Source organism: Calidris pugnax, unplaced genomic scaffold (assembly GCF_001431845.1).
Source record: "Calidris pugnax isolate Ruff unplaced genomic scaffold, ASM143184v1 scaffold14, whole genome shotgun sequence".
NCBI classification, from domain to species: domain Eukaryota; kingdom Metazoa; phylum Chordata; class Aves; order Charadriiformes; family Scolopacidae; genus Calidris; species Calidris pugnax.
The window spans coordinates 11,175,128-11,187,295 of NW_015090793.1; the positions used below are offsets into that span (position 1 = coordinate 11,175,128).

Consider the following 12,168-nt stretch of genomic DNA (forward strand, 5'->3'; position numbering starts at 1 on the left):
CTATATATTTTATATAATCTATCAGACTTTTATATTTTTTCAATCAGATGATGTATTTCCAGTTGCTCAAATGTGTTTTCAATGAAAAATTGAATTGTTTAGAAATGCAACTTCAGTCACAATCAAGTACATTCACCTGCACAGACCACAAAGTAATGTTTGTAATCATTTTCCAAAGACACATAATACATAATCAACCAACTCATAATGAACTTGAAGAAAAGGCTGTGTATTACTCAAATCATTGGAACTTTGATGAAGTAGACTAACCTTAATGGGTTACTGAATCTCTTCTCTTACATGGCTTTTGTCAATATGACTTCTGTAATAACATTGAGTAGAGAATAAAAAAAGCACTCATGGTCATTAATTTGTTTGCTTACTTTTGTTTTCAAGCACAGGTTCCCCTCTGAGTTATAGATATCAGAGAACTAACTGAAAGTTTTAAGTGACTTAATATTAAACAGTGTTTCAAGTCAGCTTACCGGTTTCAGAGAGCAGTTTGGTAGCTTCCAGTACTTTCTCAGTATAAACCCCAGTTTCATAGTTTTCCATCTCTGCATTAATGATGTGAATAACTCTGGCTGCACGGCCTCGGATGGCACCCGCAGTTCTGTCCAGTGTATCAACATCCCCCTCTTGGAGAGCAATCACACACTTATTCACATCTTCAAGAATATGGTTTTCTAGAATGAAGGAAAAAAATAAGGCTCATTTCATTTTGTTCTCCCTCATAGCAAAGCATACTGATTGGGTAAACGGCAAATGTCAGTAAGTTAAAAAATTGATATCTATCCTTACTCAGTTCTGCAAAACAAATATCATTCTGTGATACTATGCCACATAAAAGTAAAATTCCCAAGTGTGATATTTATGTTTAAAGGGACTGGGCTATGACGTCTCACCTCTATTGCCAGCACCAACCTGTGATTCTTTGAAAAAACAGTTACATTAATTTCAAACATCACACCGAATTTTATTGTAATGAAAGTGTAATAAAAGTCAATGCAAAAAGGAAAGTGGTCAAATGTTATGCAGATGCTTTAATAAACAGGTTGGCAATTGTCTAAAGATGAATTTACACGTTCCTATAAACATTTAATATATTTGGTTTGTTTGTGCCTAAGTAAGTTAGAAAAGAAAATAAACCATTTTGAAAAGACAACAGCAAATGGCCTTTCTACATAGCAGGGACCTTGTGCACAAGCAGTTTATCTCCTTTACTCCATCTATCTAGAGATTAAGCTGTGAGTTTTTCATTAAACACAGTATAATCATATGTGACTGTGCATATTCTGAAATAAGAGTTGACAACAGTAAGTCTGCTCAGATGATGTAATATCAAGTAGGTTTATTGAAATCTTGAGAGCTGCATTGTTTTTTCTCAGCTCAGAATCAGGCCATGCACTCTCATGTGCTGCAGTATCGTAGCTTATGTAGCATTCTCACAAAGGATAAAGTAGATTTTGACTAGTTCAGACATTATTTCCCTGCAGCCAGTACAGTTAAAAATCATTTCAACAATAAAACTATGACTGAATTTCTTAATTGAGAAAACTCAGTCCGAGAAACTCAGAGACTTTAAACAGCAACTTGCTTTTCTGCCACAGAAATATCAAAACTGAAATGAAACATTGTTCTTTGTAGAAGTAATAAATAAAACAGAATCAATCAGTTCACCAACCACTTTTTGTTAATTAACCTTGGCCACAGAAATAGAATGACACACTACTCTTCACTGTTAAAAATCCCAAGGTTGGATCATTTGAGGGTTTCAGAAATGTTTGACGTGATTTGAATTTTAAACTGTAACAACTCTGAATGAAAAATAAAAGTCCCCTGAGCTGTGAATCAGAGTAACTTGCAAGGCAAAATTCTTTGTTTAAAAAACTCTCTATTCACATTTAAAAAATGTTGCTTTGCTAAAATATGTCTTCACTATTTCCTCCTCACAATCTCCATTTTCTTTACCATGGTCTAGCCAAATCTTGCCCAACAAAAAGTACTTTCTGAATATGAACTACTGCATTTGGAATATAAAGTGATTAAAATTATGGCCGGCCTTCTTTTGGCAGCCACTGTATTAATAAAACATGCCATCAACTGTGACAATCAATATGAAAATGAGGAGGTGTCATTTCATGAGGTACGTTTAACCAGACAGCAGCCCATTTTGAATGCTTCACTAGTTTAACATCCAAAAATAAAACTACTCTGTGTAAGCTGAGGCTTCCAAGCTTACAGCTAGAAGCAACAGGTTTTCTGGATCCACGAGATGTTTTTTCATTTTTAATAGATATATATGTGTATGAACAATATTAGAAAGAAATACTACTTCTCAGCTATCTTGGGTAGTTTGGATATAAGTCAAGACTATTTCAGTAACATGTTTAGAAGAAAATATGGTTTGACAAAAACAAAAACGTCACCCACTCGAATAACTTCTGATTTCATGGACACAAGTGCTTGGAGTGAACAAAGTCCCCAAACAAATAAACAAATGGTCATTTAATAATGTTTGCCATGTCTTTGGCTTGTGCACTGGGTCTGCATTTTACAGCTTGGTCTGCCCTTTCCTTGTAGAACTAGATCTGTTGAAAAGTGTTTGCCAGCTTCAATTCTTGAATAAAAACATAAGTGCTACCAGATTCTGAAGTACCCTTTTATTCTGAGAAGTTCATTTTCATTTTCTTGTCATGGCTTGCAGTAAACACTCTAGCAGCAATGTTGAACAGTGGAGTATAATTATAATAACCAAACCATTTCCGTGTTACTAATAATAGCAGGATACAACCAAACAAAATAAAAGGGAAGAAAAAAAAATAAGGATTTTTTTTTTAAAGAATAAATATTTTTTTCTCTCTAAATATCTTAAACTTTTATTAGGAAATTATGGAAACATCAAGGAAAAGAATGTGGAATGAAACAGAAAATTAAGGCAAAGCTATCTCCTGAAGTTTGACTCTTCTGTGACATCAGAGTTAGCTAAGCACACTTGGCACACTCTGTGTCCTAGCTCACAACAATGAAATTCACCTCTTTCAAACCATAATAGGGAAATGAGTTTTCTGCAGCAGACAATTAACCCAAGACATGCAGCACTTCGCAATTATAGTAGCCATTGTGTGTAACTATAACAATACACTTTGCCACAAGTTGTAGCACTTTACAAGGAGGATGGAGAAAAGACTGACCCAAAATGTCAATGCCCTTCTCTTCTCCATTCCTTTTTTATATAAGGAGTAAGATGTTTTGTCTGTTTTCACAGAAGAACTTGCTTTGCATTGCAAATCTTCCTAGCAAGGGAAGGGTCAGGAAAGTGCAAAGGTCTGTTATTTCTTATACTGCTTTACGACTTCTCTTCATTTGGTTGCATTGTGCACCAATAACTCTGGGACCCAGAAGAGCTTCCCAGCTCTCTCGAAATGTACACGCTGGTCACGTCCTGACAACTTACCTAGATGGGAATTACATGCAGCATCTGCTTATTTCCCTTCTTCCTATCCCTTTACAGGGCTTGGTTACCTGGTGTGGATGATGAAAGGGGCCAGGACTGAGTGGTACACCTGCCCCGCTATTTAAACACAGCTAATCTGAGCAAAGCTACAAAATAACCTAAGGAAAGTTCATCTTTCCTCCTCTTACTCACAACTGCATGAGGACTCTACAATTTTTTTCAAATACTGTCAGCCTGTCACAGGTCTGCAATAAATTTTTAAAAGGTGGCCAAAATTCTACTTTGTCCCTGATTTGAAACAAAACTCTAGAAATAGAAGCACAAATTGGATGCTGTTTTCTGGGAGAGGAAAAACTAACAATTGCTACCAGGGATTAATTGGCATGGCTTGATTGTTCCTACTGAGTGTAGAAGATCAACATTCCAATAAGGACGGACTAATGGACTAATGATTCTTTAGTAATTATAGCTTTTCACTGTTCTGACCCATCACTTGAATTTATTTTTAGAAGAGTCCCATGATCCCGCTACCTGAAACGGAGAGGAAATCATCCACCGAAGTGATGTCATCAACAGCTTCAGTGAGAACTCGCACTTGCTTCTCCCACTGATCTTTAAAGACATCCATGTTGTCCTGTGCTACTTTGCTCTGGGGTCTGGCAGCCAATGTGAGCGCGGCATTTATTACCTGTTATTCAAAATCATTTATTATCAGGAATGGCAATTTTTTTTCACAATGGAAAGAACAAATAGATTACAAACTATGTTAAAAAGACAGCATTACACCCCCTTTGACATGTGTGTCTCAAGATATGAATGTATTTTTCACAGTTTGTGGAAAGCAGGCAACAATGCAATGATAAAGGCAAGGCTACAGTCTTTGTCCAGGCTGTTCTCCCAGGTAACTGATGCATATTTAATGCTAAAAGAGTTCTCAAGTACTCTTAAACAACAATCTTACTTACCTGTGGGCACAGACTATCAATCTGTGTTGCTGCCATACGGACTAACTTCACACCTTCTTCATTATTCGAGATTGAACAGGCCAGATTTGCAACCTGCAATGAAACCAGAATGAGAATCAAGTTTTAGGCAAGCAGGACATTTTATACTTTTCTCTCTTCTTATTGAGCCTTGCCTAGAATGAAAGAATTGTATACAAGAGGAATGATACAGCATCTTTTGTGCTGCTGAACAGAAACACACGTATATTACTTCCTTAATACCACACTGAACCAGCCATCTTCATTAGATTTTTCTAAAATCTTCCCTCACTGTCAAGTGTTTCACATCCTCCTCTGTAGCTTAAAAATATTTCCCTGAGAAGTTATATTGAGAATATAGAGCATCCAGAGAGTTCTCTATGAATTTCCTTTCCTCATAGTTTCTTTTTTCTTTTATTAATCGTGTCCATTATGAATACTAGTATTCAGGCTCATCCATATGCTCTGTGTTTTGCAAAATGAAAAATCATATGGAATTGTGATTTTCCACGAATAAACAAAACTCTGATACCTTCACTGATACTGGGAAGTTACATATTTCTCAAGTATCTTAACTGTTTCAGATTCTGATGGTTTCATACATGTTAAAACCATTTTAAGTCTCAGGTGAACCTCTGTATCTTGTCTGACCTCAAGTAAAATGTCCATTAGCAAGAGTATCATAACTTGGCCTGAGATCTCATTCAGAGATGCAGGTATCTACATGTGCTTCCTCTGGCACAGCTTTGGGAAGCCTGAAGCTTACAAGACTGAAGGGTATTTCATTAAAAGGGAAACTTAAGAGAGACACCTGAAAGAGATCTAGTAATCAGATCATGCCTCCAGATGATGCAGATCTGCTTCTCTGTGGCTTGGATGCAAGTGCAGAGTAGGTCTTCCCAGCTCATATAGTGTTTCTTGTAAAAAATCCATTCCCTAAAGCTTTGTGCCAAGCCCATAAATCTGCCATGGGTTTTCCAAACAGCAATTCACGTCACAGTGCACATAATTAAGCTTATCAGTGATATTTAAATCACAAAGGTACAAGATTTTTTTTTTTGTAATCATACAAAAGTATGGCTCTTCTTTCTAATCTACATTAAAACAAACTTATAAAATTTTAAATATGCTTCCTTGATATTATTCATTGTGCCTGAAGGCATAACTATCAGTTGGAAATGATTCATGAATTAGTTCAAATACCCCCATCTTTCCAATTTTCTTCCAGTCTCCCCTTGTGGTATTAATCTATTCTCGTCTCCAGTGCACATTGTCACGTTAGCCCTGGTCCATCTGTTCTGCATAGAACTTATTTCACTTCACAGTTATGTAGAACGTGGTTTGCATATATCATGGTGCCAAAGCCCAGGGAAGAAAAGAACGTAAGGCTTCAAAGAGTCTTGCAGGCATTTCCTAGTCAAGATTTTATCATAATGTTGTGATTTTTATTTTCATTTCATGGTGAGACAAATGAGTTAGTCTGTTTGTTAACAGCCTTACAGCGCTCATGTCAAAAATGTTCTCCTAAGCCGACATCTTCCAATTAATTTACCATTTTCTGTAGTCACTTCTTTGCACACATCAAACAGACCACTTTAATCTTCATGAGAAACAAAAGCTAAGCAGGATAATAATTAGAATGCAGTAACATGAGTGGAAATTACAGACCTTAAAAACTAGCAAATGGTATCATATCATTCAGCAAAAGCTATCTTCTGTATTTTAAATAAGTGGTTTTTCAGATTGCCCTTTCTTTTTACGATTATCATGATAAAAATCTGTCCTAAGGCTCCAGATGCACCATATATCTTACTTTTTTCTCATGTAGCAGTGAGATATTTCACTGAAAGGGGCTAGGTGTCATGAAATGGCAATCAAACTTATAAGTAGGTCTTTGAGTTCTCTTGGAAGTGATCTTTGCAGAAGAAATAATTGAAAATAAAATGTATTTATTATCTGTCTTGATCAATTACTCTTTTGATAGAATCTGATAAGATAATATTTGGATTTTGTAAAGTGTCCTGGTTTTCAAGGGAAGGATGCAGAGATAACCACAGAAAACTTTTTTTGTAAAATAATTTAGAGTTCAGTACTTTGGCTTGGGTGCTACTGTCAATACAGAATGAGTACAATTGTTATCTATGGCTATATTTAATATGCAGCAAAAGAGCATTACAATTATCTGTTTAAAAAAATAATTATACATATTTTTTATAATCCTAACCTAAATAGTTTCTGTGGAATATTTCAAGTCTTGCATAAACACAGTCCTGTATCACCAGCAGTCAGAAACTGATACTACTTTCACAATTCAGCAGGGAGTATGCCAGCCTGTACCATGGGAAGATCTGATTAAGTCAAATAAGCATAGAGATAAGCTAATCCTACAAAGGTAGATGCATTCTGGATAAAATTGAATTTAGCACTACAAATCAGAAATGGTATGACTTTACCCAAAACTTATTTTTAAAACATGGCAAGAAATAGACATTACTTGCAAAAGCCTGCATTTCAGTGCTGTCATGTAAGCATGGGTCTGTGAAATAGTACAAATTTTAAGCGCATTCAGTATCCAGATACAATGCTATTTAATTATTTTGATTGACTTTGTTATCAAATGCACAATCAAGTTAACACCAATTAAAATTCTTGGCACAGCAAGGTCCATATGCAGGCTCTCAGCTGACAGAAACCCTGAGGTAATTCAACATGCTTTAGCCTGCTATAAATCCAGCAACTTTGAATATATTTCTTACCCAAAACTATGACCAAAAATGCTTAGACGCAGTCCCACACCACTTGGTTGAGACACTTTGGTTGGGTGCTAAACTGATCTCTTTGGATAATAGATAAAAAGAGAAAGGCACTTCCAGAGATTGTTTCAGGCCTTTGGTTGACTATCTCATCCTTTAGATATATATAGTTTATTATTTAAACTTAGATTATAGATGGCTCTGATGACTATTGGAAAAGGTATCACTGAAATAAAAGGGGTCCATTATAACTGGTTTTGCATGTACATATTTTATACAACATGTATTGTGAAGAACCCAGACTCTTCAAGGTTGGGAATTCATTTAATACACCACTCCTGAGTTGGATGGAGCAGATAGCTCGGAAAGGAAAATAAAAAGGCTGCATATTATTGTAGCTGCCAATTTGCCAAAACTTTAGTTTGACAGCCTTTACCTTTACACTTGAAGTGTTCTGTCTCCACCAAAGCATTGAAGAAGAGATTTCAAGAGAGGCTGTGAAAGTAACCACGTAATTAATTTTTTCTGACTTTTTTTCTGTTTGTTTTTTTTTTTTTTCAAGTTCCTTGAGTGTACTGAATTAACTGATTGCCTAAAGAGAACTTAAGTTTGTATTAGGATCAATGTGAACTATCTGAAGAGCATTTATCTGAATGAATACATTTTAAATACCAAAATCAATAAATTGCGAATCATCCTCAAAATGCGTGGAGAACTTAATAACAGTGAAACTGCTGTGTAGATACACATTATTGTCCAGAATTTCAGGTCTGCTAAGCTACTCTTATACCATCAAAACAATTGCTAAACAGCTTAAACCTGTCCCGCAAAAGCACAGAAAAGTAATGAGCAAGAAAATAAACACTCCAGCTCCAGTGATGCTGTATTTTTCTTCGATCACCAAATCCACTGAAGCAATCCTAGAACTGGGGAGGTGAAAAAGCGCATACCAACTCCTTCATATTCATTTCCTCTCACTGGCACTGATAGCCCAAAATGCAATTCTGCACCTTTCTAGGTATCTATCTTTAATCATGCAAATCATTCCATTACTTTCAGTTATTCAAAACATATGCAGGATCAGTCTCACTAAAATGTATTTGCATGTATTTGTTGTATTTCAGCCTCAAGCACTTTTCTGCTGTGTAGCAGATGGGGGTGGCGAAGTACTTTGTTTCTAATGCAAATTTGTGTTACCATCGTTGAAAGGACACACCAAGGACAGGATTTATTCTGAAGGCATACTTACATGGCAGCTGGAGGTTTAAGTACTGTATGGATAGGCAATGACTACACTAGTTTTTCTCTAGCTAGCATGAGTAATAACCACAGTGAAGATAGGCAGCACAAAGGTCAGTGTAGACTGTTACCTCTCATGGCACTGTGCACATGACTGAAGTTTGGATTAGTGTTTTTTCGTTGCATTTGCCACACGTGCTATCTAGTACAGGAAAACTCTATTTTGACAGAAAGTTGCACATCAAGCTTCAGCAGTAACCCAGGATCTTTCATACCATTTTACTCTATTTTTACACTGATGAAAATTAGGTGGAGTTACCTTTCATTGTGGTTTCAAACTAGACTATTTCAGATTTTTACTTGAGCTCTTTGTATTAGTAAAGGCAATCACGACTATCAGAATGTATTGTCCTCTGGTTCAAACTTAAATTCAAAGATTTAACATGGCCAAACTGAATCTAATGTAAGTACAACGGTAAAAAAACAAAACTCCATTGCTTAGAGCAAAAAGGTAAAAAAGGGACCAGTATAAGCTATAGCAAGGAGCAATATAAATGCAAAGGCTGCAGAATATTGCAGCTAAGGTCTGTAGTTAATTTTTTAATTTTTTCATTTATTCTTTTTTTCCACCATAGATTGCTTAAAAAAATGTTACAAACAAACTCTACTCAGCTTTCCAAACCATTTAACAAGAAAATGCAATTTATTTATATCATAGTTGCATGTATTCTTTGCAAGTATGCTTTTTTAAAATTTTTTTTTTGTACAAGTAATTCCTATTTATGTCATTTTTTTTTTTCACTGTAATTAAGTGATGGAAATATTAGGATGAAAAAATTTTACAGCAAGTTATTATTTTCTTAGGCAAATACAGAATAACTTAAACAAACGCAAAACACCATCAAACTTACCAGTCTACACCACAGATCTCCAAACCAAAACAATAAGGCCAACAAAACAATATTTGGGTCACTTACGCAAGCTTTGTGTTAACAGAACCTGGTTCTTACAGGTTATTTTGACTACCCAGAAGATTGGAAGAACAATACAGCAGCTCACATCAAGTTCCTGGAATGTGCAGAGGACTGCTTCCTCATACAAATGTTAGAAGCACCAACCAGGAAGGAGGCACTGCTGGACTTGAAACTCACAATCCAAGAAAACCTGGTTTGTAATGTCTCAGTTAGTGACAGCCTTGGCTGCAGTGATCACAACATTGTGGAGTGTGGGAACCTGCTTAACACACTGAAGGTTAGTACTAAGACAAAGGTTTTAGATTTTAGAAAAAACAAACTTCAGCTTATTCAGAGGTCAATTAGGAGAGATTCCAAGGGAAGTTTCCATGGAGGATAAAGGATCTAGTGAGTGCTGGGAGTTTTTCCTGGAAACATAAAACCAGTTCATCCACTTTAAAAGTAAGGAAAGTAGGTAGAACAAGAGACCCCCTTGTCTTTACTGCAAATTTTGTGAGTGTACTGAATTAACTGATTGCCTAAAGAGAACTTAAGTTTGTATTAGGATCAATGTGAACTATCTGAAGAGCATTTATCTGAATGAATACATTTTAAATACCAAAATCAATAAATTGCGAATCATCCTCAAAATGCGTGGAGAACTTAATAACAGTGAAACTGCTGTGTAGATACACATTATTGTCCAGAATTTCAGGTCTGCTAAGCTACTCTTATACCATCAAAACAATTGCTAAACAGCTTAAACCTGTCCCGCAAAAGCACAGAAAAGTAATGAGCAAGAAAATAAACACTCCAGCTCCAGTGATGCTGTATTTTTCTTCGATCACCAAATCCACTGAAGCAATCCTAGAACTGGGGAGGTGAAAAAGCGCATACCAACTCCTTCATATTCATTTCCTGTCACTGGCACTGATAGCCCAAAATGCAATTCTGCACCTTTCTAGGTATCTATCTTTAATCATGCAAATCATTCCATTACTTTCAGTTATTCAAAACATATGCAGGATCAGTCTCACTAAAATGTATTTGCATGTATTTGTTGTATTTCAGCCTCAAGCACTTTTCTGCTGTGTAGCAGATGGGGGTGGCGAAGTACTTTGTTTCTAATGCAAATTTGTGTTACCATCGTTGAAAGGACACACCAAGGACAGGATTTATTCTGAAGGCATACTTACATGGCAGCTGGAGGTTTAAGTACTGTATGGATAGGCAATGACTACACTAGTTTTTCTCTAGCTAGCATGAGTAATAACCACAGTGAAGATAGGCAGCACAAAGGTCAGTGTAGACTGTTACCTCTCATGGCACTGTGCACATGACTGAAGTTTGGATTAGTGTTTTTTCGTTGCATTTGCCACACGTGCTATCTAGTACAGGAAAACTCTATTTTGACAGAAAGTTGCACATCAAGCTTCAGCAGTAACCCAGGATCTTTCATACCATTTTACTCTATTTTTACACTGATGAAAATTAGGTGGAGTTACCTTTCATTGTGGTTTCAAACTAGACTATTTCAGATTTTTACTTGAGCTCTTTGTATTAGTAAAGGCAATCACGACTATCAGAATGTATTGTCCTCTGGTTCAAACTTAAATTCAAAGATTTAACATGGCCAAACTGAATCTAATGTAAGTACAACGGTAAAAAAACAAAACTCCATTGCTTAGAGCAAAAAGGTAAAAAAGGGACCAGTATAAGCTATAGCAAGGAGCAATATAAATGCAAAGGCTGCAGAATATTGCAGCTAAGGTCTGTAGTTAATTTTTTAATTTTTTCATTTATTCTTTTTTTCCACCATAGATTGCTTAAAAAAATGTTACAAACAAACTCTACTCAGCTTTCCAAACCATTTAACAAGAAAATGCAATTTATTTATATCATAGTTGCATGTATTCTTTGCAAGTATGCTTTTTTAAAATTTTTTTTTTGTACAAGTAATTCCTATTTATGTCATTTTTTTTTTTCACTGTAATTAAGTGATGGAAATATTAGGATGAAAAAATTTTACAGCAAGTTATTATTTTCTTAGGCAAATACAGAATAACTTAAACAAACGCAAAACACCATCAAACTTACCAGTCTACACCACAGATCTCCAAACCAAAACAATAAGGCCAACAAAGCAATATTTGGGTCACTTACGCAAGCTTTGTGTTAACAGAACCTGGTTCTTACAGGTTATTTTGACTACCCAGAAGATTGGAAGAACAATACAGCAGCTCACATCAAGTTCCTGGAATGTGCAGAGGACTGCTTCCTCATACAAATGTTAGAAGCACCAACCAGGAAGGAGGCACTGCTGGACTTGAAACTCACAATCCAAGAAAACCTGGTTTGTAATGTCTCAGTTAGTGACAGCCTTGGCTGCAGTGATCACAACATTGTGGAGTGTGGGAACCTGCTTAACACACTGAAGGTTAGTACTAAGACAAAGGTTTTAGATTTTAGAAAAAACAAACTTCAGCTTATTCAGAGGTCAATTAGGAGAGATTCCAAGGGAAGTTTCCATGGAGGATAAAGGATCTAGTGAGTGCTGGGAGTTTTTCCTGGAAACATAAAACCAGTTCATCCACTTTAAAAGTAAGGAAAGTAGGTAGAACAAGAGACCCCCTTGTCTTTACTGCAAATTTTGGAGTCTGCTGTATACAAGGCACATAGGAAACATGAGGGGTAATGAGTACAAGTTACTCCTGGGAAGATTCTGATTGGACACAAGAGGAAAATTTTCACACTGAAAACAGTCAGCCATTGGAATAGTCTCC

The 12,168-nt window shown here is 36.0% G+C and overlaps 1 protein-coding gene across 3 annotated transcripts in view; it reads right to left on the reverse strand.

The window, feature by feature from the left end:
* The window catches only part of CTNNA2 (catenin alpha 2), a 512,036-nt gene that overhangs the window by 57,248 nt on the left and 442,620 nt on the right, over positions 1–12,168 (reverse strand). For all 3 annotated transcript variants that reach the window (XM_014966825.1, XM_014966827.1, XM_014966824.1), the window contains 3 exons: positions 4,423–4,515; positions 3,989–4,145; positions 486–686 (listed from right to left, as the gene is read on the reverse strand). In XM_014966825.1, the coding sequence (XP_014822311.1) occupies positions 486–686; positions 3,989–4,145; positions 4,423–4,515 (451 nt within the window). The remainder of the gene's footprint in view (positions 1–485; positions 687–3,988; positions 4,146–4,422; positions 4,516–12,168) is intronic.